We start from the raw sequence: 25,248 nt of genomic DNA on the forward strand, positions 1-25,248 counted from the left end.
TTTTCTCACATGAAATGCTCCTCAAATAACTTCACTTAGATCAATAACTCACCATGCAAAAATTGCTCCTCTAAAAACTCTATAAATATATTAATGATTTGGATGAGAATATTGGCGATATAGACAGTAAAGTTTGCAGATAACATCAAAATTGGTGGTATAGTGGTCCAGGGCAGGGGTGTCAAAAACCAGAGCGCATAGGTTTAAGGTGAGGAGGAGGAAATTTAAAGTAGATCTGAGGGGTGATTTTTTGTTTACACAGAGTGTAGATGGTATCTAGAATGTGCTGCCAGAGGAGGTGGGGGACACAGGAACAGTAATAACCTTTGAGGCATTTGGACAGATACTTGAATGCGCAGGGCCTTGAGGGATATGGAATTAATACAGGCAAGTAGGATTAGTATAGAGAGGCATGATGGTCAGCATAGACACAGTAGGCCAAAGAACCTGTTGCTATGCTGTACATCTCCACGACTCCATAAATCATGTCCATAGCATTAGGTTTGCTCACTTTTTAGTTTGCTCCCTGAGGTAAACCAGCCCTAACTTTATTGTTTATTAGTCTATACCTATGAGTGTTCTACTTATTTCTTATTTACTCCAGTAACAAAAAAACATTCAAGTCATATTGTTAGCACGACTCTATTTGTACCTTTGAACATTCCTTCTAATTAATTTACTACAATTAATTGCATTGCTCAGATTTTGAGCATTCCCATATAGTTCATTGCTTGAACTCTGCTCAGAATACTAGCATTTGTTCATGGGAGTAGAATGACACTTTATTAAATGTTGGTCATGATCCAAAAGTTGTTATCCTCCCTCTGAGGAGAATCATAATTAACTTCCCACAACTTCAACTTCAAGCTCCATGCCTCTATTGATGTCTACTCTGTGACAAACACTGATGTTAGGTTTACAATGTCAAATCCACAACCTACATCATAATTATTGCAACACCTATCTATTTAACACAACTTAATAGCCATGTGAATTCCTGCCAGTCAACAGGGTTCCACATACATCAATGAAAGCATATTTTACCACTCACCAAAGATAATAAAAAGTATGGATCATCTACAATAAATTTTACTTTGCTTAACCAAATTTTTTTCCAGCAATTTTTGAAAAATGTTCTGAAACAAACATTTTAATTTGTATAAATAAATTTGTTCTTAATTTTATGTTATATGTCACTCAAATGTTAACCAAGTTATCAGCTTTCACAAGTAAACATCTTTATCACATTCTTATGCCACTATAACTTTTTCCTCAATAACAAAAATTATTTAAATTAAAATGTTGGATCCATTTCAACCTGGGCATGAACCAAATATTGCAAAAAAGGCAAAAAAAACTTACATTTGCATTAAATAGTTCAAACATACATAATTGTTTTCACAAAATATTAACCTTATGATTTAAGACAGGAAAATAATTGTTCATTCTAACTAAATTAAAAAACATCTAAAAGCTTAAAAAATAACACAAAATACCTTCCACATTCAAGAATTAGAACAGCACTTAAACATTACAGTAATGAAAACCATCAAAATACTCGGAGATTGCAATTATTTATTACATAATTGTTCTTAAGTACCAACTATGACTTTCAGTTACAAATCTTATTAAACCATATTATGTGAATGTAATTTTCCCTCTAAGGAATTAGAACCTTAAAATATCTTCATTATATTTCTCACTTTTAATTGCTTTCCACTAATAATAGATGGACATAATTGTTTTATTTTCTTCGTTCTCTCTCCTATTGTTTAGTACAGTAGGTATCCAGTCTTCACAATGAAGGTTCAAAACATACCTGAGTTGCCACATATATCAGTGACTTCCCTTGCTGCTTTAGTCTTCAGTGCATCTTGTTTGTACACAATATGAGGTTTATTGTGCTCTTCATCATATTCTTCCCCATCAGGCAGAACAAGAGGTTCAACAAAATACTCCCCATCATGAGACCTGAAGGTGCCAAGCTATGAAGAAATTTATCAAGAACATATTTAATAACCCTAGTAAATCTACTATGGCATTGCTCACAGCAAGTCTAATGATATGCTGTATAACAAGGATGGAAATGTTATTCCATATATTACACATGTATTAATCTGAAAAAAAATTAAGCTGCGTACCTTCAGGACAAAAGGGACACATTCTGTTAAACACAAGTACTTAAGTAGTTTTTAGACTGTGCGTCAGAGACCTGACTTACCATTTTACTTCCGAAAACATGATTGGTCAAAGCATATGGAGGTCAAAGATTTTTTTATATAAAGTAATATTTGGCAGAAATCCAAGTGCACCATGGAAGTGCGATGGGCAGAAGATGTCGACCCACACTATTTTATAACATACCCATGAAGTTACCATTCTGTTGATTACCGGGAATTGCAGGACAAACTAGTTATAAAGTATGGAGAAGCATTGTTTACCATTCAGTTCACTCAACAGGAAACTGGAGAACCTGAGGAGAGTGGGACCAATGCTGACTGCCAATGTCAGAAGTTCCACTTTTATGGGAAACATAGAATGATACAGGACTCGAGGAGCCTACCTGACTCATCATCGCCTTGCCAATTCTATGGTAAAGTGGTCCAACTGATCCCATTCGCTCGTTCTTTCCCCAAAGTCTGTAATTCATTTCCCTTTAAGTTAACTGGTCAATACCTTAGCAAACTGACTTAATAGTAACAGTCTTTTGACTGCTATTATCAAATTATTTTGGTCAGGTATTCTTTCCAGATCACACAAGCTTAGTTTGTGAAAAAAAGTCTTGTGTTATCCAATTCTTTTGTCAATCATATTCAACCACTTTCTTTTGATCACAGAGAGTCACAGAATGGTTATAGCATAGGAGGCCAGTTGTCCCACTGAATCTGTACTGGCTCCATGTAAATGCATTCTAACTAGAGGTGAGCCCCGCCTTACGGTTGGGGGGGGGGGTAGGGGGTGGGTTGTGTTCCTAGAAAATGATCTGTATCGCGATTTTCTGTAATGCAAAGCCACTTTATATGCGCAGTATCAAGAAATGCTAGTTGAAAAAAAATTGTGTGTTTATTTAGTTACCTTATTTTCACAAAAATTTCATAAGAACGTATTTTTATTCCGTATCCCAGATTTCTTGGTAGTGATTTGTGAATTCTGTAAAGCAAATTTCTGTTTCCAGAACTGCCAATGATGCAGAGGTCACCTATAGTCTCTCTTGCCTTTTCCAAAGCCACAATCAAGTCTGCCCCTACTACTTACAATGCACTGTGTACAAGCTGACTTCCTCATGTCATTTTTGTTTCTTTGCCAATCACTGTATAGAGTCAGAGAGTTTCACTCTATGTTCCCTCGTTCTTTACCCTTTGCAAAAGGAGACAGTTTCTCTCCATCTATTCTGTCTGTGCCTTTCATAATTTTAAATACCCCTATCAGATCACCAGTAACCTCTTCTATTCCATAGAGAAGAACTCCAATTTCTCAACTTCCATTTAACCAATGTCCCTCGACCCTGAAATCATTTTGGTAAATCTCTTAATACAATCACACCACAGTTTAGGAAAGATCGTGCCCGGAACTGGACAGAATATTCTAGTTGCGGCTAATATTAAGGAAAGCAGTGGTCCTGGAACCAACTCCTGGGGAACTCCACTGTTCCTTTCCCTGCCATTCAAAGTAACAACCTTTCACTTGCAACTCCATGTTTCTTGTTAGCTAGCCAGTTTTATATCAATGTGGATATAAACCCTTTTACTCCATGGCTTTCAATCATGACGGCATGCCATTATGAGGCACCTTGTCAAATGCCACTTATATACCTGAACATATATACCCGTTCAATCACATTTTAACACTGGCCCTCTGTTATTTCACCAAAATCCCTATCAAGCTAGAATTTGCTTTAACAAATCCATGATGGCTTTCTCTTTTCCCAAGGGATTGCTAATTTTTCTCTTCATTGTTGGTCCTAGAACTTTAACCACCACGGGTCTGTGGTTTGTGGGTTTACCCCTACAGCCTTAATTGAACAAAAGCGTAACATTTGCAATTTTTCGGTCCTCAAGCACCATCCCTGAATCTATCAACATCTGTAAGATTATGGCCAAAACCTCTGGAATTTCCAAACTTATTTCCCTCAGTAACCTGCGATACATCCCCTCTAGTCCATATGATTTATCTTCTGTAAGCAAAGCTAGTCTTTCCAGTACTTTCCCTTTATCAAGTTTTAGCCCTTCAGAACCTCTATTCCTCACCCACATCTTCTGACTCCATGAGAAGATTTCCGGCAGGCTCCAAACTGTCCCACTTATCTTCAAACCAACACCTAGTTACATGTCGACAATATTTCAGGATTCCCTTTTAAGTTTGCTGCCAATCTATTCTCATGCTCTCCCTTTGCCTCCCTCATTTCCTTTTCTGAAATCAGCCTGTTCTGCACTTGAGGTAAGTATGTCATATTCTCTTTGTTTTCTCCTCTATTTTGCTCTCTATCTTTGTGGTCATCAATGAAGTTTGGATTTATTTCCTCTACTCTTCTCCCTCATGGGAATGTATTAGCACTGGAACGAAAACTCACACTTCAAAGGCCTCACATTATTCAATGTATTATTGCCTGCCAAACTTTGAGATCATTCACTTGGACCAGAGCTGTTATCATCCCAATGAAATTGGCCCTTCTGCAGTTGACCATTTTCATTTTAAATGGACTGTATTCTTTCCCATAGCTACTCTAAACCCTAATGATGTTATGATCACTGTTTCCTAGAAGTTCCCCACTGATACTTGCCGACTTGGTCTCACTCATATCCCAGAACCAAGTCCAACAGTGCTGCCTTCCTGTTGGGCCAGAAACATAGTGATCAAGAACCCTCTCCTGAACACACTTAAGAAACTCCTCCCTCTATCTGCCCTTATGCCATGTTATCTTGGTTGATATTTGGATTGCTAAAGTCTCATGTTACACTACGTATTTTTCAAATCTCTGCAATATTCCCAGCAAATTTGCTTCCCAATGTCTTTCCCACAAGTCTGGGCCTACACAATAGTTCCAATAGTGGAATCACACCTGCATTGTTTCTTAATTCTAAACAGAGAGATTCTATCCCTGTTCACCTCAGGACATTCCCTCTCTCCAGCACTGTAATATTCTCCTTTATCAATACTGCCACTTCCCTTTCTTTCCTGAAGACCTTTAATTCAGAAATATTTAGAACTTATTCCTTCCCTTTTGTTTAACATGTATTTAGTGCCTCAACGTTAAAATCCCAGGAGGTCAATTGTACGTGAAGCTAATCAATCTTGTTTAATTTGCTTTGTGTTTAATACAATTTTTGTGTTTACATACATATACATTATAAACCTATCTTAGACTTTCTTGTACTTAGGGCAGGCACGGTAGTGTAGCTCTTACAGCGCCAGCGAGCTGGGTTCAATTTCGGCCACTGTCTGTAAGGAGTTTGTACATTCTCCCCGTGTCTGCGTGGGTTTCCTCCGGGTGCTCCAGTTTCCTCCCACATTCCAAAGACGTACAGGTTAGGAAGTTGTGGGCATGCTATGTTGGTGCCGGAAGCATGGCGACACTTGTGGGCTGCCTCCAGAACACCCTATGCAAAAAGATGCATTTCACTGCATGTTTCAATGTACATGTGATTAACAATGATACCTTTAAAAAAACCTGGCTCTGTCTCAAATCTCTCTTTTCCTTGTTCTGATGTTATTTATCTCTCTCAATCTTTTTTGGAAAAATTGTAAAGAAAGCGAATGCTATGTTGGCATTCATTTCGAGAGGTATAATGTATAAAAGTAAGGAAGTGTTGATGAGGCTCTATGGGGCATTGGTGAGGCCTCATTTGGAATAGTGTGTGCAGTTTTGGGCCCCTTATCTTAGGAAGGTTGTACTGATGTTGGAGAGGGTTCAGAAAAGATTTACGAGGATAAATCCCGGAATGAAAGGGCTTACTTATGATGAGCATTTGTCAGCTCTTGGAATGTACTCACTGGAGTACAGAAGAATGAGAGGGAACCTCATAGAAACACTTAGAATGTTGAAAGGACTGGACGGAGTAGATGTGGTTAAGCTGTTTCCCTTGGTGGGTGAGTCCAGGCTAGAGGGCACAATGTTAGAATTAGAGGGTACCGGTTTAAAACAGAAATGAGGAGAAATTTCTTTAGCCAGAGGGTAGTAAATTATGGAATTCTTTGCCATGTACAGCTGTGGAGGCCCAACCATTGGAGGCGTTTAAGGAGGAGATTGATAGGTATCTAATTAGTCAAGGTATCAAGGGATATGGGGATAAGACCAGAAATTAGGGCTAGATAGGAATAGTTTTAGTTTAGTTCATGGAGCAGACTCGATCGGCCAAACGGCCTACTTCTGCTCCCTTGTCTTGTGATCTTGTGATCTTTTTTGCACCTTTTTCTCCTTTTACATGGCATATCCCTATACTCATCCCTCTCCCTGCCCCAGCCTACCAAGCTAGATTAGTTTAAAGGTTTCCCCATGATGCTAGTGAAGCTCCCTATGAAGACATTGGTGACAGTGCTGTTGAGGTGTAATTTGTCCAACCTGTACAGATCACCAACACATCATGACTTTATTTACTCCATCAAATACACACATGACTTTGGAGGCATCTATCAATTCTCCTCTTGACCTTCTCTACTCTATGGAGAACAACTCTGGTTTCTCAAGTCCTTCAACATGACTGAAAATATCTCTGGTATCAGATCTATAAATCCATTCTACACCTTCTTTGAATCCTTGACATAGTTCATAAAGAGTAATGTCCTGGTACAAGGTCTAACTGGTTTTATAAGGAGGTTAATAATTTCCTTGCTCTCATGCTTGATCCCTGTATGGACAACACCAAGAATTCCTTTCACATTTTTTAAGCGAAGCTTTCTTAATTTTTCCTACATTGTCCAGTGACCCATGGACGTAAACCCCTTGGTCTTTATTTTCTTGCCACTTATCACAACAGCACGCCTGCTTTCAAACTGTACTATTTAGTTAGTATCACCTCTCCTAATTCTTTCCATGGTAAAAATGCAACCCAATGAAGAGAAATGATTCTAAGGGGGATGAACCAACCATGGTTAATCAATGAAGTTAAGGAGGCTACTTAGATGAATGAGATGCCAAAAGTTAAAGAGGTGGCAAAAGTTGAGGCACATCCAAAGATAGGAATAAATCCCGAACCCAGCAAAGGAGGACTAAAGAAATAAGTAAGAAGGAGAAAAGAAACTATGAGGGCAAGAAAAATAAAAACTGACAATAATAGCTCCATTTAGTACATAGTAAACATGGGTACCTTAGAGTATAGGGCAGGGAAATGGCTGTGGGGAACAAGGAAATACAGAGGAGTAAAACAGATATTTTGCAACAGGCCTTACAGAAGAAGATACAATATCCCATTGATATGAAAAAATGCTGGAGGAATTAACCACTATCACCATCATTTGTGAAACTAAAAGGGCTAAAGGCCGATAAATCCCTAAGATCTAATGCATCCGAGGATTCCAAAAGAAGTGGCTACAGAGATATTGAATGTAGTGCTTGTAACCTTCTAAAAATCCTTAGATTCTGGGGAAGTACTGTAGGAGAAGAAAACTACAAATATAACATACCTAATCAAAAGGGTGGAAGGCAAAAAGAAAGTAACTATCAGCTGATTGTTGGAAAAATGCCAGAATTATGTATTCAGCAGGCGGCAACAAAACATTTGGCTAGCGATTACTTAATCAAGCAGAGAAATTTATTATATTTCTCTAAGGAAACATCAGCAAGAGTGAATAGAGGTGAACCTGCAAATATATTTGAACTTTCAAGAGGCATTTGACAAGGTGCCATACAAAAGGTTACTTCACAACACAGAAGTTCATGGTTCATGGTGTTGGAGGTAATATATTTGCATGGATAGAGAAGGACATTTGCCAACTAGCAGGAAACCATGTGTGGGGAGAAGGGTGTCATTTTCAGGTTGGCAATCTGTAACTAGTGGGGTGCCACAGGGATTAATACTTCAGTGATTTAGAGGAAGGAAGCAAATGCACTGTAGCCAAATTTGCAGGTAGGACAAAAGTAGAGGGGAAGGCAAGCTGTGAGGAAAATACAAACTGTTTGCAGAGAGATATTGGTAGGTTAAATGAATGGGCAAAAGATTGGCAAATGGAGTATGAAGAGGGAAATGTGAAGTTGTTCACTTTGGAAGGAAGAATGATAAAACAGATTATTATTTAAGTGGAGAAAGCTACAGAATAATGGGATTTGGGGAGGCATTGCACATGAAATGCAGAAAGTTGGTATGCAGGTGCAGTAGGGAATTGGGAAGACAAATGGAATGCTGGCTTTTATTTCAAGGCGACTAGTGTATAAAAGTAGGGAAATCGTATTACAACTGTATTCGGCACTAGTGAGACCGTATCTGGATCAAACAATTTTGGTCCCTATATCTAAGGAAGGGCACATTATCATTGGAGGCAAGATTCACTAGGATGATCCAAGGTATGGAGGGAAAGTCTAATGGGGTAAGGTTGAGTTTAGAAGAAGGAGAGGCTATCTCATTGAAACATATAGAAATCTTGGAGAATTTGACAGGGGTAAGTGCTGGGAGGATACTTTCCTCACGTGGGATAGCCCAGGACCAGAATACATAGATTCAGAATGTGTGTGCACCCATCTAAGAAAAAAATGGAGGAAAAATTTATACTCTTAAACAATTGAGAGCCTTTGGAATTCCTTGCTTCAGAAATCTGTGGAGGTCAAATCTTTGAATATTTTCAGAGCCAACTTAGATCGAATTTTAATCCGTAAAGGAATCAAAGGTTATGGGGGTAGGGTGGGAGAGTGGCGAGGAAAGTTGGATCAGCCACAATCTTGCTGAAAGGTCAAGAAGACTTAAGGGACTGAACGATGACTTACTCCTGGTCCTTTTGGTGTCTCTCTACCAAAATATAGCCTGTGCAATTTCAACCCTTACTTTTGTCAGAAAGCCATAATGTATCACTTTCAGACTTTTCTGCTCATGACAACCGGCTTTTTAAGTAGCTTCTCTTTATCCAATATCGCCAAAACATTCTTCTTTCCTGGCAGGTTCTCGTGAACTGGCAGAAGCTTAAAAGAGCGGCAACAATGGTAGCAATAAAGAGGGTAGCAATGTTATGGAGCTGCGAAATGTCCGAAGGCATGATGAATTCCAACAGGATAGAGATGCTGGTAAAGTGAGTGAACAAGGGAATGAGCTACAAATGGTAAACAGATACTTTGGCAAATTGAATAGGCAGAGTTAGGGATGCCTGAATACTATCTAGAATTTCATCGAAATTGACAGAAATTGAATTCTCTCATCAAAAGTGCTAAGGTGAAACTTAATCTGCATCGTGTATATTTTCTTACGGCCTTTCATGCATCCTTTCCTTGCATCACCACGGATTACCTTTTCCTTCACCACTGTCTGTAGTTATCCACATGTCATTGGGAAGCTGTACCTTATTCTTTCACAACTACACATCATTTTTTGCAACATTCTTCCACAGTGGTAAGTTGGTTCATTGAAAATCTTTTCCCGGGTTCAAATGAACAAACTTATTATTTGTTGCTTTGTTGCCTATCACAAGAACAGGGGAGAGGCTAACCATCTCTGGTGGAGTTCCCATCACAAGAACAGGAGAGAGGCTAACCATCTCTGGTGGAGTTCCCATCACAAGAACAGGGGAGAGGCTAACCATCTCTAGTAGAGTTCACACCACAAAGCAAACATGAATGTCTGTAACAAAGGCCACCTTCACTGAAGGACACATATCAATCAACATCAGAAATAGCAGGTAACTAGGTCTTATGCTAACATGCTTTCCAGCATCTTTTCTCCTGCTGTAGAAAGGATATCAATTCTGGAATCACAATTATCAAAACTCATTGTTTTGCTTTAATAATCATTCCTTCTGATTTAAATGTGTAAATGTATTTATGCATTTGTCAATTGTAAAATGTAAACATGATTCCATGGCAATTATTTAGTTTGCATGTAAACATAATGACACTAGTGAACAAATGACTGGAGATTCATCTTAATGCTCTCAGATCTCCCATGGTGTTGCTCATTGCAAGTACTAAGTTTTACTGTAGCGTGACAGACTGAAAAGTGGGACAGAGGGAGTTGGAGTTAAAGGCACGTCTCAAAAACATAGCAGAAGATTTCTTCAGAAAATGAAAAGAATGGTTTCTTGACTAGCTTGTGTAAAGTTACATAGCTTTTCTTTGCCACTGTACATAAGTAAATAATTTTCTCTTCACATTGATTAAAGATACATCTGTTTTGGGTCTGAGCTCAAAAAGTAAAATAAGAGAAATAAGTAATGTCTTGCACTCCAATAAAAACAGAAAAAAATCTGTCCAAAATGAAAGTTGTACAGACACCTCACAAAAAAAGTCCAGCAATATGAAGCTGTTTTACAGTTCTTCAATAAGAAAAATGGCACCAGATCCCAAGAGGTCATCAGAAATGGAACACTAACAGAATCAATGAACACAAGGTGAGCATATCCATGGCAAAAGAGCCATCTATATCACCGAAAGTGATATCACCGGAAGTTCTCATGCCTCTCCAGATGCAAGATCATTAAAAAGCAGGAGCTGGAGCAGGCCTCATAGCTTCCTGAGCCTCATCCACCATTTAGTAAGACAATGGCTAATCAAATCTTAGCCTGAATACTTTCCAGCATGTTTCCCTGTGACCTCAGCTCCCCTAGGCTCTAAAATTCGGTCTATTTTAGTTTTGAATATATTCAGTGGCTCAGCTTCCACTGTATCTACAGATATAGAATTTCAAAGGTTCACAATCCACCAAAGACTAGAAATTTCTCCTAATTTCCAAATAAAGTGGGGTACTCCTTATTCTGAAACTAATTCTAAATTCTCCCACAAGGGGAAAACTTGCTCTTGGAATCCATCGAGTCAAGCTTCCTAAGAATTTTATATGTTTCAATGACGTCACTTTTCATTTTTCTAAACTCAAATGAGTATAGGCCAAACCTCTCAACCTATCCTCATTTATTAACCCCTTCATTTCAGCAATCAACTCCTATAAATATTCTCGAAACTCCCATTGCAGAGCTATCCCTCCTTAAACAAGGAGAATAAAACTATGCACAGGACTCCAGCTATGGTCTCTGCAACACTCATACAGCCACAAAACAACAGGCCATAAGCGGACGCAATCTCAGTGGCTCTCCACTCAGCTCTGAAGCACCTAGACAACAGTAAAACATACGTCAGGCTGCTGTTTATCGATTACAGCTCAACGTTCAACACCATCATCCCCACAGTACTAATCAACAAGCTTCAAAACCTGGGCCTCTGTACCTCCATCTGCAACTGGATCCTCAACTTCCTTATCGGGAGACGACAGTCAGTGCAGATCGGAAACAACATCTCCTCATTGACAATCAACGCAGGTGCACCTCAAGAATGCATGCTTAGCCCACTGCTCTACTCTCTCTACACACATGACTATGTAGCTAGGGACAGTTCAAACCCCACCCATAAATTTGTCGATGACACCACTGTTGTTGGCAGAATCTCAGACGGCGATAAGGAGGCGTACAGGAGTGAGGTAGATCAGCTGGTTGAATGGTGTTGCAACAACCACCTTGTACTCAACGTTAACAAGACCAAGGAATTGATTGTGGACTTCAGGAAGGGGAAGTGAGGAGAACACACACCAGTCCTCAATGAGGGGTCAGCGGTGGAAAGGGTGAGCAGCTTCAAGTTCCTGGGCTTCAACACCTTAGAGGATCTATCCCAGTCCCAACACACTGATGCAATCATGAAGAAGGCACACCAGTGGCTCTACTTCATTTGGAAGTGGAGGAGATTTAGTATGTCACCAAAGACTTGCAAATTTCTACAGATGTACGGTGGAGAGCATTCTGACTGGTTCCATCATCACCTGGTATAGAGGCTTCAATGCACAGGGTCGAAAGAGGCTTGTGGAAGGTTGTAGACTCGGCCAGCTCCATCACGGGAGCAACCCTCCCTGCCATCGAGCACATCTTCAAGAGGTGGTGCCTCAAGAAGGCGGCATCCATCATTAAGGACCGTCAGCATCCGGGACATGCCCTCTTCATGTTACTACCACCGGGGAGGAGGTACAGGAGCCTGAAGACCTGCACTCAACATTTTAAGAACAGCTTCTTCCCCTCTGCCATCAGATTTCTGAATGGTCTATGAACCCATGCACACTACCTTGCTATTCCTGTTTTGCACTATTTATTTATTTTTGTAACCAAGAGTAAGTTTTTATGTCTTGCACTGTACTGCTGCTGCAAAACAAAAAGTTTCATGACATATGTCAGTGATGATAAACCTGATTCTAACTTCTTCCCTTTTATATTCTATCCCTTTCCCCATTGCAATAAAGAACAACATTCTGCCTTCCAAATTACTTGCTGTATCTGCATAGTAACTTTCTATAGTCCACATTTGGGAGCCCACAGATCCCTCTATACAGCAGCCTTCCATCACCACTCTCCATTTCAACAATGTTCTGCTTTTCTATTCCTCCTCTCAAGGGCATAATCCCACATTTCCTCACATTATACTTCATCTGCCAAATTTATGGCCCCTTGCTAAATCTGTCTATATGCTTTGCAGGCACTTCTTGCCCTCTTCAGAACTTGATTTCCAATATATATCTGTACAGTCAGTAAATCTGGTAATATTCAGTCCCCTCATCCAAATCATTTGTACAGGCTATAAACAGTTGAAACCCCCGCACTGATCCCTGTGGCACTCCATTAGGTACAACTCACCTATGATACATTTCTCCCAACTCTGTTTTCTGTTAGTTAGCTAATTTTCCATCCATGCTAATACATTACCCCCAATATCACGAGCTCTTAGCTTGTGTGGAAACCTTTATCTTTTATGTGGCACCTTATCAAATACTTTTTAGAAATCCAAATACACTACATCTACTGGTTCCCCTTTATCCACTTTGCTTGTTATATTCTCAAACCCTAAACCAGATGTCCCTTTTATAAAACCAGGTTCCCTCTGCTTAAATATACTATTCTAAATGTCCTGCTGCTACTCATTAAGTGCCAGGTACAATGATGTAAATGAAAAATGAATCAGACTCCTTAATAAGCAAGCCTTAGCAGCTTGGAATCAATGAAACAACTTTTCTAATATGCCCTCAGATGGATTGAAAATTTTGAAAGCAATATGCTGAATATTGCCACACATCATCAACAGATTCAAGACTGCACCAAGGGAGAGGTACCCAGCAGGGTCTTGCTACCAGATTTTCTCCCAGTCTTTAGGGGCCCCTCAACTGATTTCAAAGACAAAATTACATATTATGTTTCTGAATGTTTTATGATAAAAACTGGACAGGATCGGTTTCCTTTATTCTCAGACAATTTTCTGCATAATTAAATGAATGCAATATATTATGTAACATAATACATACTTGAGTCTTCCATTCCCTCACATGATTTCAGTGCTCAACAAGTTTTTCACAGAATTCTTCACTTAGCTATGATTTTCCTTGCACTGCTTCACCAGGTTGCCCAAATTCTAAGCTCCCCCACCCCCCAACAGAGGGAATAGAAGTGGGGGATTTTTATTCATACAACTACACAGATTGATGTCTTTGTATTATGGCTGCAGTCACATGTACAGGATTATACAATGACAAAGAAATGATTCTGACATTGCAAGTTGAATCTGTACTTCTAAACAAATGGCACCTTGCCAATTCCCCCTCTACAAACAGCTGAGGACTGGTATCTAAACTGGGAGAGTTATTCCACTAAATAGTAAAGCAATAGCCCAATATAGTCACGTTCACCGAATTATACTTTGCAGTAAATATGCCAGGCTCCTCCATCACAATCAGCTATCCAACTGGCTTGGCAGCTCCGACAGAGGTGGTGGTATATATGGGGGAAGACAGAGTGATTCAGAGTCCTCAACATTGATTCCAGGCTCCATGAAGTCTAATCGTTTGTCAAATATAGGCACATGAACCTATCCTTAATTACTGAGCTCATTGAATCCTGAAGAACATAGTTACCAGTAAATGTAAATCAAAAAAATATTGCAATTACTGGAAATCTGAAATAAAATGCTGGAAACAAGCATAAGATCAGGAAGCATGTGGAAGGAGAAACAAAGTTAACATATCAAGTTGAAGACCCCTCACCACACTATGTTGGAGGATTCTGTTGAAATGCTGATTCTGTTTCTCTTTGTACAGATTCTGTCTGACATAGCTACCAGCCTAGATCTACAGCAGGAAATGAGCAAAACAATATGGGATAAGCTGACTTCACCTCATCCTCACCAATCTGCCTATTGCAGATCTATCTGTTCACAACAGCATTTAAGAGTAATCATCGCACAGTCCATGTGGAGAAAAGTTACCAGTCCATATGGTGAAATGCCACCTTTTTATTCTGTGGCACTAACACTGGGTGAAATGGAATAGATTGTGCTACATAAAACAGACCTGGCAACGCAAGACTGGTTATCCATAAGGCAGTGTGAACCATAAGCAGCAGCTGAAATGTATTCCATCACAACACTTGAACTTCATAGCACAGCATATTCTCTACCATTACAATCAACCCAGGAGATCAGTGAGGAGTGCCCAACGGGAATCCTGGGAGCAGCACAGAATGTAGCTAAAAATTAGATGGCCAGCTAGTGAAGCTGCAACATGTGTGCTAAACAACAAAACCAGCATGCAATAGGCAGAGCTAAGCAATCCCACAACCAATTAATCAGATTAAGGCTCTGCAACCCTGCCATATCTATATGTAATGGTGATGGACAATTAAACAGCAAATGGGAGAAGGTTCAATGATGGACGATCTGTCTTAGCTTCCTCTTAAGATCCCCATCATCAGAAGCCAGTCTTCAATCAATTCAATTCACTCTATGTGTTCCAGTAGCTGACAGCAAAGCCCACAGGATTAAACAACATCCAGGCTTTAATGCAGAAATTTGTGCTCCAGAATTAACTGTGTCAACCCAAGCTGTCCCAAGTACAGCTACATTACTGTTATCTACCTGAATTTGTGGAAAATTGCCCAGGTATGACCCAAAGCAATACAAATCTAATCTGGCTAATTACTCCCAAATCAGTTTACACTCAATCATCAACAAAGTGATGGGAATTGTGGTCAACAGTGCTATCAAGCAACATTCAAGTCACCAGTAACCTACTCACCAATGAACAGTTTGAGTTTCACTAGGAACACTTGGTTCCAAGTTACATCATGGCATTGATCGAAACATGGATCAGGGAGCTAAACTCCAAGGTGATATCAGGGTGATATGGAAGGAGTCCTGATAAAACTGTAGTCAATGGGCATCAAGGGAAAAATGCTCCAAGAGTTGGAAACATATTTCACACAAAAGATGACAGTTGCATGCATTCGTCAGTGCAATATCCTAAACTTACTATCTATTGCTCAGAAAATCAAGTATGCAACAAAACCTGCGCAAAATTCAGGTATGGGATTATAAATGGCAAGTGACATATGAGCCATACAAATGCCAGGCAGTGACCATTTCCAATATTTGATAGCATTAACATTGCTACGATGCCCACCGTCAACGTCATTGACCAGAAATTCAACAGGACCAGCCATGTAGATATCAACGGGCAACGGGAGCAAGCATATGAGAACAGCACCACTGCAGCTTCCTCTTCTAGTCACATATCATCTTGGCAATATATCGCCATCCTTTTGTTGTCATTGGGTCTAAATCCTGGAATTTACTACACTACAGCATTGTGGGAGCACCTTTGCTTTCAACTTCTCTTAGATAATTACGGATTGGGTAATACATTCTGACCTTTCTAATGAAGCCCACATGTCAAAAATTGAATAGGAGCAGTTCCTGGAAGCTGCCTGGAAAAGAGAATTCATATAATCTATATCCTTCCCTTGAATTATTCTGCAATAAGATTAAACCTGACCTTGATTCCATGCAGTGGTTGAGTGGTGTAACAACAACCTTGCGTTTAGTGTCAGTAAAACGAGAGAACTGGTTGTGGACTTTAGAAGGGGGAAGTGAGGCAAACACACACCAGTCCTCATTGAAGGGTCTGCGGTGGAAAGGGTGAGCAGCTTCAAGTTCCTGAGTGTCAACATCTTGGAGGATCTATCCTGGGCCCAGCACATAGATGAAATCATGAAGAAAGAATGCCTGCATTTCTACTTTCTTAGAAGTTTAAGGAAATTCAGCATGCCATCAAAGACTCTAACAAACTTCTGATGTACGATGAAAAGTGTTCTCACTGGCTGCATCATGGCCTGGTATGGAGACTCTAACGGACAGGGACGCAAGAGGCTGCAGAGAGTGGTGGACTTAGCCAATTCCATCACAGGTACAGCTCTCCCCTCCATCGAGGACATCTACAAGAGATGATGTCTCAGGAAGGTGACATCCATCATTAAGGACCCCCACCATCGGGGCTATGCCCTCTTCTTAATGTTGTCATCAGGCAGGAGGTTCAGGAGCCTGAAGACCCACACCTCAAGGTTCAATGACAGCTTCTTCCCCACTGCCATTAGGTTCCTCAACAGATCTGAAAAACCCTAACACTACCTCGGACTATATTTCTTTCTTCTCTCAACTTGCACTAATGTGGTTATGTTTATTTTAGTTTATTTTGTCCTGTAAACTATGTATAATTTATGTTAATATAAGTCTATGTTAATTTATGTTTGTAATGTACTGTGCTGCTGCTGCAAAAAGCTAACTTTTATGGCATTTATACCCTGGGTATATATGCCTATGACAATAAACTTAAACTGCATTACTTTACAATATATCGCAAATATTGATTGGGAATTGTTAGAGGCTGGTAATCTGACAGGACTACATTCAATACATTATTTCATTTAAAAAGTTAGTTCCTTGAGGTCCACTTCTAGGTAGACCTAAAGAATTTCAAGCAACCTACCAGATGTCTGCTCTACATCTGATCAATAATTCTCCATTTCATCCATCCTCTCATCTTGAGTATTTCCTTAAACATGTACTTGTTGCATCGATAATTATTATGAGCAAGTTCTTTGTATTGCACCAAGCTGACATAACTAACTACCCAAACTTTTATGTGTTTGTAATGATCAAAATAATAAATTAACATGGATTATACATACCACAAGGTATGGACATTTCTCCACATTTTGTTCATTATGATGGGAATGAACATGGACTAGGTGCCAATTTATCAGCAAGATTAAAAATTTTCCTTCATTAACATAAATGTTAATCGATCCACAAATCTCATTTTCAAAGATATGCTCCAATACCAAAAGCTATGTCCAAGAATTTCAAAAGGAAATTTCTCACCCATTATGGTGCTTCAAACTGTGGATTGTGACATAAATGGGATGCCAATATTGCTGATAGGGTAGTAATCTGGGGTCAAGCTGTCTTAGCCATCAACTCCCTGCCCAGCTGCTGCTGTAAAACTGTCAACTGCCCTGATACTTCAAATCCCTTCATTCATTTTGAAGCATGAGAGCAAAAGGCCTGCCCACCTATTCTGAAGACATCCAGCAACCACAGGTTATTCACTTACCTAGCCTCTTGCTGCCTTGCAATCTAAGAGTAGGAAGACAGTGGAGAAGGGAAGAGAGGGGTGTGGTGGAGATGAAAAAAGGGAGGTGGTGAGTGAGTGAAGGTTATGTTGGCTAGTGAAAGAACTTGGAAGAGAAAGAGAGAGAGAATGGGGGGAGAAGATGGGTACATGTGGGGAAGGTAGAGAAAGCACAAATGGATGGCGGAGAGAGAGCAAATGGGGCAAAAGGGAGAGAGAGAGCAAACGAGGAAACGGAGAGAGATTGAAAGTGAATGTGGTGGAAGGGAGAGAGTGAGAGCAAAGAGGGTGTTGGAGAACAGAGAGAGAGCACCAAAGGGAAAGATGGAGAAAGAGTGAATGGGGGGGGGGGGGGGGAAGAGGAGTCCAAATGGGCAAGGGGAAGAGAGCGAATGGGGGAGAGAGAGACAGCGCGAATGGGGTAGAGGGAGTGAATGGGGGAGAGAGAGCGAATGGGGAGAGAGTGAACGAATGTGGGGGAAGCGAGGGAGTTATTTGGTGAGAAAGAGGGAGTGAATGGGGGAGTGAATGGGGGACAGAGAGAGTGAATGGGGAAAAGGAGTGAGAATGGGGGAAGAAAGGGAGCACGAACGTGGTAGAATGAGTATGAATTGGGAGAAAGAAAGGGGGCGAGGGAGGAGAGAAAGGATTAGAAATAGCAAGCCCCTCAAATCTCCACTGCCATCCTCCACCTCGTCCATTTTCCTGCTCAATTCATATATGCCATCAATCTCAGGCTTATTTTCCATCCGAGAGAAACAGGTTCTCAACATTTACCTTATCAATTCCTGGCAATCTTAAATGTTTCACTGAGATCACCTTTTAATCTTGTAAACTTTAATACAGGTCATCTCACATCGCTCCTCAGATCGCTTCCAAGGCAACGCATATCTTTCTATTGGAATGAAGACGAACACTGCACATGATGCCCAAGGCTACAGTTGTGAACTCCCATGTTATTTTAATCCATGGTTTTAAAAACAAAACTTGGGGTAATTCATCTAACTTTTGTACACCAGCTTTGGGAGATATGATGGGCGAGTTCCTCCTTAAAAATAAATCGACCATCTCTTGCAGTCCGCCGGACGGAATCAACAAGGTGACAACTGCACAGAATGAGTTCTGGGACGTGACATCAACGCGGTCGGGTCAGGGGGCGTGTGACTGAAATGTTGCACCTCCTCAGCCTCCATTCTAAGTGCAGCTCGTTGAGGGAGGTGAGGAGGGCTCGTCCCTCCTGTTAAGGTGGACCTGCAACACTGGGGCTTCCCTTCACACTTTTGAACGAATAATGGAGAGCAAACAGCTGTGTTCTTTACGGTAGTAAGTATGTTCAGAGCTGTTTGGTTCATGACGCATAATTGATCAACTGAAAGTGCGAGTGAACAATATAAATCACAGTTGTGGCTACACTTTTCCGCCTTAAGTAAAGTGACCGCTGGAAGGAGACTGAACTCCGCCCACCAAAACAATTGTCACGCTGGTAAACAACTTCTTGCTCTTCGTTCAGGTGTAGTTACACCGCGCCGAGCCCCGGGCAGGCTTTCCACCTCAGCGGCGTGAAAAGGGAGCTGATCTGATGAGTGGCCCCAAGTCTGTCGTTGTTTCTGACAGTGGAGATTAACACTGATAAGAGTTTGGCGGCTGCGTCGTATTGAAAGGATGTCCCGCTGATGATAATTGGTGGGGAACAGCATTGCAAATAGTGATCGCGAGGTAAGTAAGCGAAACAAAACCTTGGCGACTGACACATTGATCTTACTCTGTAGGCAAGGCTTTATGCGAACTCCACAGAGTTCTGCAGGAACTGTTCAAGTTTTAGGATATACAACGAGACCAAGAAATTGATGTGTTTTCCGTGGGAGATAAGGGGTAACTCGGATCCTGTCGAAAGGTGGTCACAAGCCTAAACCTAAGGTTGGTGTGCATTAAAAGTTTCCTGCTCAGATCGAGGTCATCACTTGGGATATAAAGTGGGAAGCTACGTGGTTAGGAAACTGATGACGCCGTGCACAAGCGGAACGTTTCCAGATCAGGGCACTGTGCGTTACAGTGTACGTACAACAGCGGCCCGTCTGCTCCAGTTACAGCGGTGCTGACGCAAACTTCACCAGCACTTCGTCCCAGGCTCCCTAGAGCCCGTGCCGCACCGTGCAAAATGGGTCTGTAATCTGCAATCTGGGTCTGTAGCACCAACCTGCCTTATTTAGGGATAGTGATCTGAATGTGTTCCTGATGTTGACTGGGTGGGGGCGGGGGAATGATGAGTTGCGCATCTTACCGAGAGGAGGAGGACAACGTGTATCTGACTGGCTTGTCCTAATGCTCAGCAGGTTCACAAACTGATCAACTTTAATCCGTCCCGCCTCCTCCCTGGTTCGCGATATATCTAAACGTTTATAAACCAGTACTGAACTCTAAATTCTAAACTGTTATGTCATTATGCAACTTTTATCCAAAAGGTTCATACAGAAATAATCATGCACTTTGGAAAGTCCAAAATGAAATTCAGTATTGAGAAGGTTAAAATACTTACGAGTCCGGAACAGAGGCTAATCACAGCTGTGTGTTCTGGTTTAGCATTGACATGTCCTGTGTAGAAGCAGTGCTTCGTGTCAGTGTCCTCTTCATGGAAGTTTGTAAGATTAGCTTGTATTCCAAGGTGTATAACGGTAAATATAGGTGCAATAAATCCAGAATCGGCAGTTAAATTAAGGTGAAAAAATTGCCCAAATGCACTAATTCTGTAGTGGGTTACCAAGGCCCAGAGATCGGCATCAACGCTTCGCTTTCTTCTTCTAAAGTGCATCGTGTTTGGGAAAGGTTCCCCGGACTCAGTCACTCGAGTGGGAGTTACGATTTCATAAACCGTCAGCTGCTCTCGTAGTTTAGCTGAAACAAGATAAAATTCTGATTTAAAATATGGGACATCACCACAAAATAATGTCTCAGTGTGTATGATGTCAACGAAGTTTTGTTAAATATTCGTTTTATTTTTCTAAAAATACATAAAATAAGGTTTTGCAACAAACGGTAGATAATGCACAGTTCAGAGTATAGTCGAGTATTACCTTGTCTTTCATACATTTGTGGTGTTCCTTCTATACTGGAGACGAAAAGTAACGTTACCCCTACCCAAAACACAAGACGCATGATTACCGACTATGCACAGAGAGCCCTCACCACAAGTCAACCACTGAAACTTAGCACTCGGAACCTTCATTCAATTTATCCTCGATTGAAAAGTGCTAGGGGAGTTGGTGTTTTGCGTACGTAGCATCCGAAATTGTTTGAGTAAGAAAACATAATGTTAGAGGAGCTACAGGGGGAAGTCAGTGCTGCCTAGTTTTTACATTACTCCCCAGTGCCGGTGACGAGAACTCGAGGATCTGATCTTTTTAGGAAGGGGGGCGGGGTGGGGGGTGGGGGAGCGGTGGTGGGTGGCTGAGGGGGGGTTGGGGGGGGGGGGGAGGTGGGTGGGTGGTGACGGATTCTGAAAACCATTGACGTCTCCCACAGACCGCCTCCCTTGCCTTATCGAGGCCAATGGAATGCACGCCTGGCTCTGCGCTTTTTTTTAACGAAGCATTCTTTTTCCAGTTGCAAACTGCAGAAGTTTTTAGCACAGTGTGCACGTTCTCCGAAGCAGGAATCACCTCCACTGTGGCTACTCTGACAATCAGTCTACAGCACAACAAATAATAAAGAAAAATATCCAAAATAAGCCTTTTAGCGGTTTTCTCTGAACTCTTTTTCATCATCTCCTCCGGTAGTAATGGGTTAGAGATTAAAATAATGCTAGTATTTCAGTATCTTTTTATATAAAAACAAGCTTAAACTTCGGAACTGGAAGTTGCAAACACTGAAATGAGACCTTTTTCTTTACGATGCCGTTTTGGTTCTGTGAAGAGTAATGCACTTGGTTTAACAAAACTAAAAGATTTTCAACGATCATAAATCATAATAAATCGATGACAAATGCAATTTCAAGGAGGTTTAAAAAAAGTGAAAATCCGCGGGAATGTTTCCTTGCTTGTTATCTGAACTTTTTCTACTTGGGTCTTGAAGTGCAGGAAATGCTGATGCGTTAAGTGAACCAACGGTTGGACACAAGGGTACCTTTTAATTTACCACTTCCCAGCCCAATAATCATTTCCTCTTTGTACGCCTGAGATCTCCAGTGCATTGCCTCTTGCAACCGCAGCCGGCAGGATGCACCACGACCTTGATGCGATTAGAGTGGGTGGTGATCACAGGAACTACTATTCATTGTCCTCCTCAATTATATACAGAGCTGGTTTAGTTTATCGATGCACCAAAAATAGTTTCCTTTAAGAAAAAAAGTCTCATGACTTTCTGTATTACATGAACTTTGTTTAAATCTTGGTTAAATTACCAAATTCTATAATTTAATTTGTGAGCTTTATTGAATAACCTGTGTTTATCGTGCAAGCAGATTATCCTTAGTGATATATGGAATATGACAATGCTGCTGCTGATATCTGCAACTGTAATGCATGAGTGCAAATAAAGACATTGCAATTTCATAACTTCATAGCAGATACAATGCCCTGTTTTGTGACCTACAACTGATGCCTCTGGAGTGCATGACATTAAGTGTTTAAAATATAAATTGCAAAGTTGGTGAAAAGTGCTAATAATGAAACAATCTTATATCCATAGTTATTGTCACATATACATTTGTATTCAGTGTCACACATTCAATTGTATCCTCCAAACAAAATAATTACTATGCAGAAAGATACCATTTTAAAAGATTTTAAAAAATTATTTGTACACAGGTTCTGGATTATGCTGGCAATAAAGCCTCTCCCTAGTTGATCTGAAGAAGGTAGTGGTGAGATACGTTATTAAACCACTGCAGTCTCCATGGTGCTTCCATAATGCTGTTAAATAAGTTCCAGGATTGTGACCCAATTGAAAATGAAGGAATAAAGATATGTTCCGTATTATGATGTATGTGACTTGGAGAGAAGTTGCAGGTGGTGGCATTTCTGTGTCTGTTGCTTTGAGCATACAGGTTTTGGAGATGTAGTTGAATAATGTAAATTTTACAGATGACCATAAATGTTAACATTTCATTCAATTGTTTTCATTTTTTTAAAATTGAAACATTCTTTTATGATTGTATAATAGAAGCATTTCTTTCAAGCCCTTCTGGAACCCAAACAACACTGACAGGTTTGAAATAATGTCATAAGTCATTAATCAGGATGTCATAACTTCATCTGTGCATATTTAGTTTCCCTGTATTGTCTGGGGTCAGAAACCCCTTTCAGCTATTTACCCTGGTAGTTCCATCACTTGTCACCCTTGTCATATTTAAATCATCAAAGAACTGGACAGAAATATTTCAATTATAGTATAATTCATTGTAATAAATTTTTGAAAAGCAGTTGTAATGGCTTTTTTAAGATCAAAAGGAAATTGATACGTTTTGCAGTATAAAAAGGTTGGTTTACTAAAAATATGCAAGAATGACATGCAAATGTAATTAATAGCTCACCAGCTTTCAATATATACCTTAATGACAAAAACCCAATTAAGTGGTCCCAGTTCATGAGAAGTACAACTGTTTGAACATTTAATATAAATGAATATCATCATACTTCACTGCGCAAAGAACGGTCAAAATGAGTTTAACTACATACATCATTTCATTTCTTGACTTGTTAACTGATCAGGGTATTTTCCCCCCAGGCCAGCTTTTTGCTGTCAAAAATTGTTTGAGTAGCTGTCACAGTTTCAGGTTGGTATTTATTGCCTATTAAGAAAAAAACAATTATGTTCATTGCAGAGTTTGAGTTTATCTAACACTTGATTCTTCTATATACGATGTCAGTGACTTGGATTCATGCAGAGAAAGTAATGAGAAAAATCTAGTTAAAAGGATTAAAGGAACAGACTTTAATCTATGTGTAAGAGTTAGGTAGAGGTGCCTAGAAGTTGGTCAAAAAGAAAGATTTTGGGAAGCTTTTTAATCATTAGGAGTGAAGTAAATTGATGGAGGAGTGTTGGTTAAGGGGTTATTCCAGAAAAATGGAACTATCAGTGTAAATTGTGCAAAGGCTCCGATTGGGAAGGTTGATCAATATTAGAGGGATCATCAGTTTGCAGGGTTGCAGAGAAAAGTTGTACTGCATGTAAAGCAGGCCATCACAGAGTAACTTTGGGGGAACTGCATCTATGGGAATAAAAGCCATTGAAAGATAAGCGTGCGTTGTATTCCAATAGGAATAGAGTCACGCTGGACCAGTAGCAGAGCTGAGTGACAGAAAAACTGGATGAGGATGACAGGATTAACTATCAAATGTTGCCAAGATTTTAAGGACAAGGCTAAGTGAATAGATGACAATTGAGAAGAGAAGTTGGACAGTGTTGCATGAGTGAGGGGTTTACATACAGGTGTAGCACCAAAGGAGATTGCAGAAGAACTCCATAAGGGGATTTGAACAAAAGAATGAAGACTTTTATAATGCATTCACTGTTGTACAGAGAGCAAAAGAATTTTGTGGACATGAAATGTAGTTTCCAGATCAACTAGTCTGCAGTGGATGGCTATTGGCAAGGGCAGCATTTGAAAAGTCAAGCCTCAAGACAATGAAGCTTTAATCTTTGCAGCAATTATATGCTTCATGAATAGAACAGAAATTACAATCAGTATTTTCTATTTTGTCCACTATTGAAAGCAACCAGATGTATGGATTTAGATTATAACAAGATTTACCACATTCAGATGAGGTGGAGAGAGGGGTAAATATGTAAGTAAGCTGGATGCTTGCATTATCATCATTGCTTTAGTTTCGTGCAGATATGTGACATGTTATCACAGAGTACATCGTACCCATAACACACTTAAAAAGCCAACTCCCACATTTTGTAAAAGAACCCTTTAATTTTAAGATTCAAGATTAGCTCTTGAGGCATTCTCTGTTGAAACTTAAGCACCGCACAAATTGTGCAACATAATGCTACAGGATGCTCTGATTGTGGTTTGCTTCCTGCTGTTCATGCATTTATCTGTGAAGTATTTACCGCAGTGAAAGATTTTATATTGGGTTACATGTGACTCAGATATTAGCCACTTCCTCAGCATTTTCTCAGATTGGACAGCATGGCAATGATGGAAGCCAGCGGTACATTTTCCTAGCCACTTGTTGATTGCTTTTTTGGGCTGCCTCCTAACTCCTACTTTTGTTGGTACCAGAATCTTCCTACACAGCACCAACAATTGGCTGGCAAGCAGTCTTCAGAACTTCCTTAACTATTACTGTTTTTTAAAAATTTTTCCAAGGATGTCGGCTTCACAGGCTCAGGCTGCGAAGCCCACATCCCTTGAATGAATAAAAAAAATAATAGATTCAAACAATGTCAGAATGGAGAATTCATATGCTCAAAGAGAACTCATCAAAATTGGCTGCTAGTTGGAATCCTTGCTGTCAAGTATATGCAGCTGAATTTGCAGTGCTGAAAGCAATGGCTAATAAGTTCTCTATCTAGATGGAGACATATCACATTTAGATCTTGTAATGCTACATTTCAGTCATAGTGTGCAGTCAACCCTCAGAAAGAGCTCCAGTTAGCAGTAATGAAACAAAGTACTGAGATA

At 40.1% G+C, this 25,248-nt stretch overlaps 1 protein-coding gene across 1 annotated transcript in view; it reads right to left on the reverse strand.

Annotated features, from left to right (window-relative positions):
• LOC127571379 (A disintegrin and metalloproteinase with thrombospondin motifs 9-like) overlaps positions 1 to 20,911 on the reverse strand; it is a 205,506-nt gene extending 184,595 nt beyond the window's left edge. Inside the window, exons 1-3 of the mRNA XM_052017693.1 lie at positions 20,690 to 20,911; positions 20,155 to 20,510; positions 1,820 to 1,985 (exon numbers count right to left, since the gene is read on the reverse strand). Coding sequence (XP_051873653.1) covers positions 1,820 to 1,985; positions 20,155 to 20,510; positions 20,690 to 20,771 — 604 coding nt within the window. The 5' untranslated portion in view covers positions 20,772 to 20,911. The remainder of the gene's footprint in view (positions 1 to 1,819; positions 1,986 to 20,154; positions 20,511 to 20,689) is intronic.
• Between the last annotated feature and the right edge of the window lie 4,337 nt (positions 20,912 to 25,248).

This window comes from Pristis pectinata, chromosome 6, assembly GCF_009764475.1.
Source record: "Pristis pectinata isolate sPriPec2 chromosome 6, sPriPec2.1.pri, whole genome shotgun sequence".
NCBI lineage: Eukaryota > Metazoa > Chordata > Chondrichthyes > Rhinopristiformes > Pristidae > Pristis > Pristis pectinata.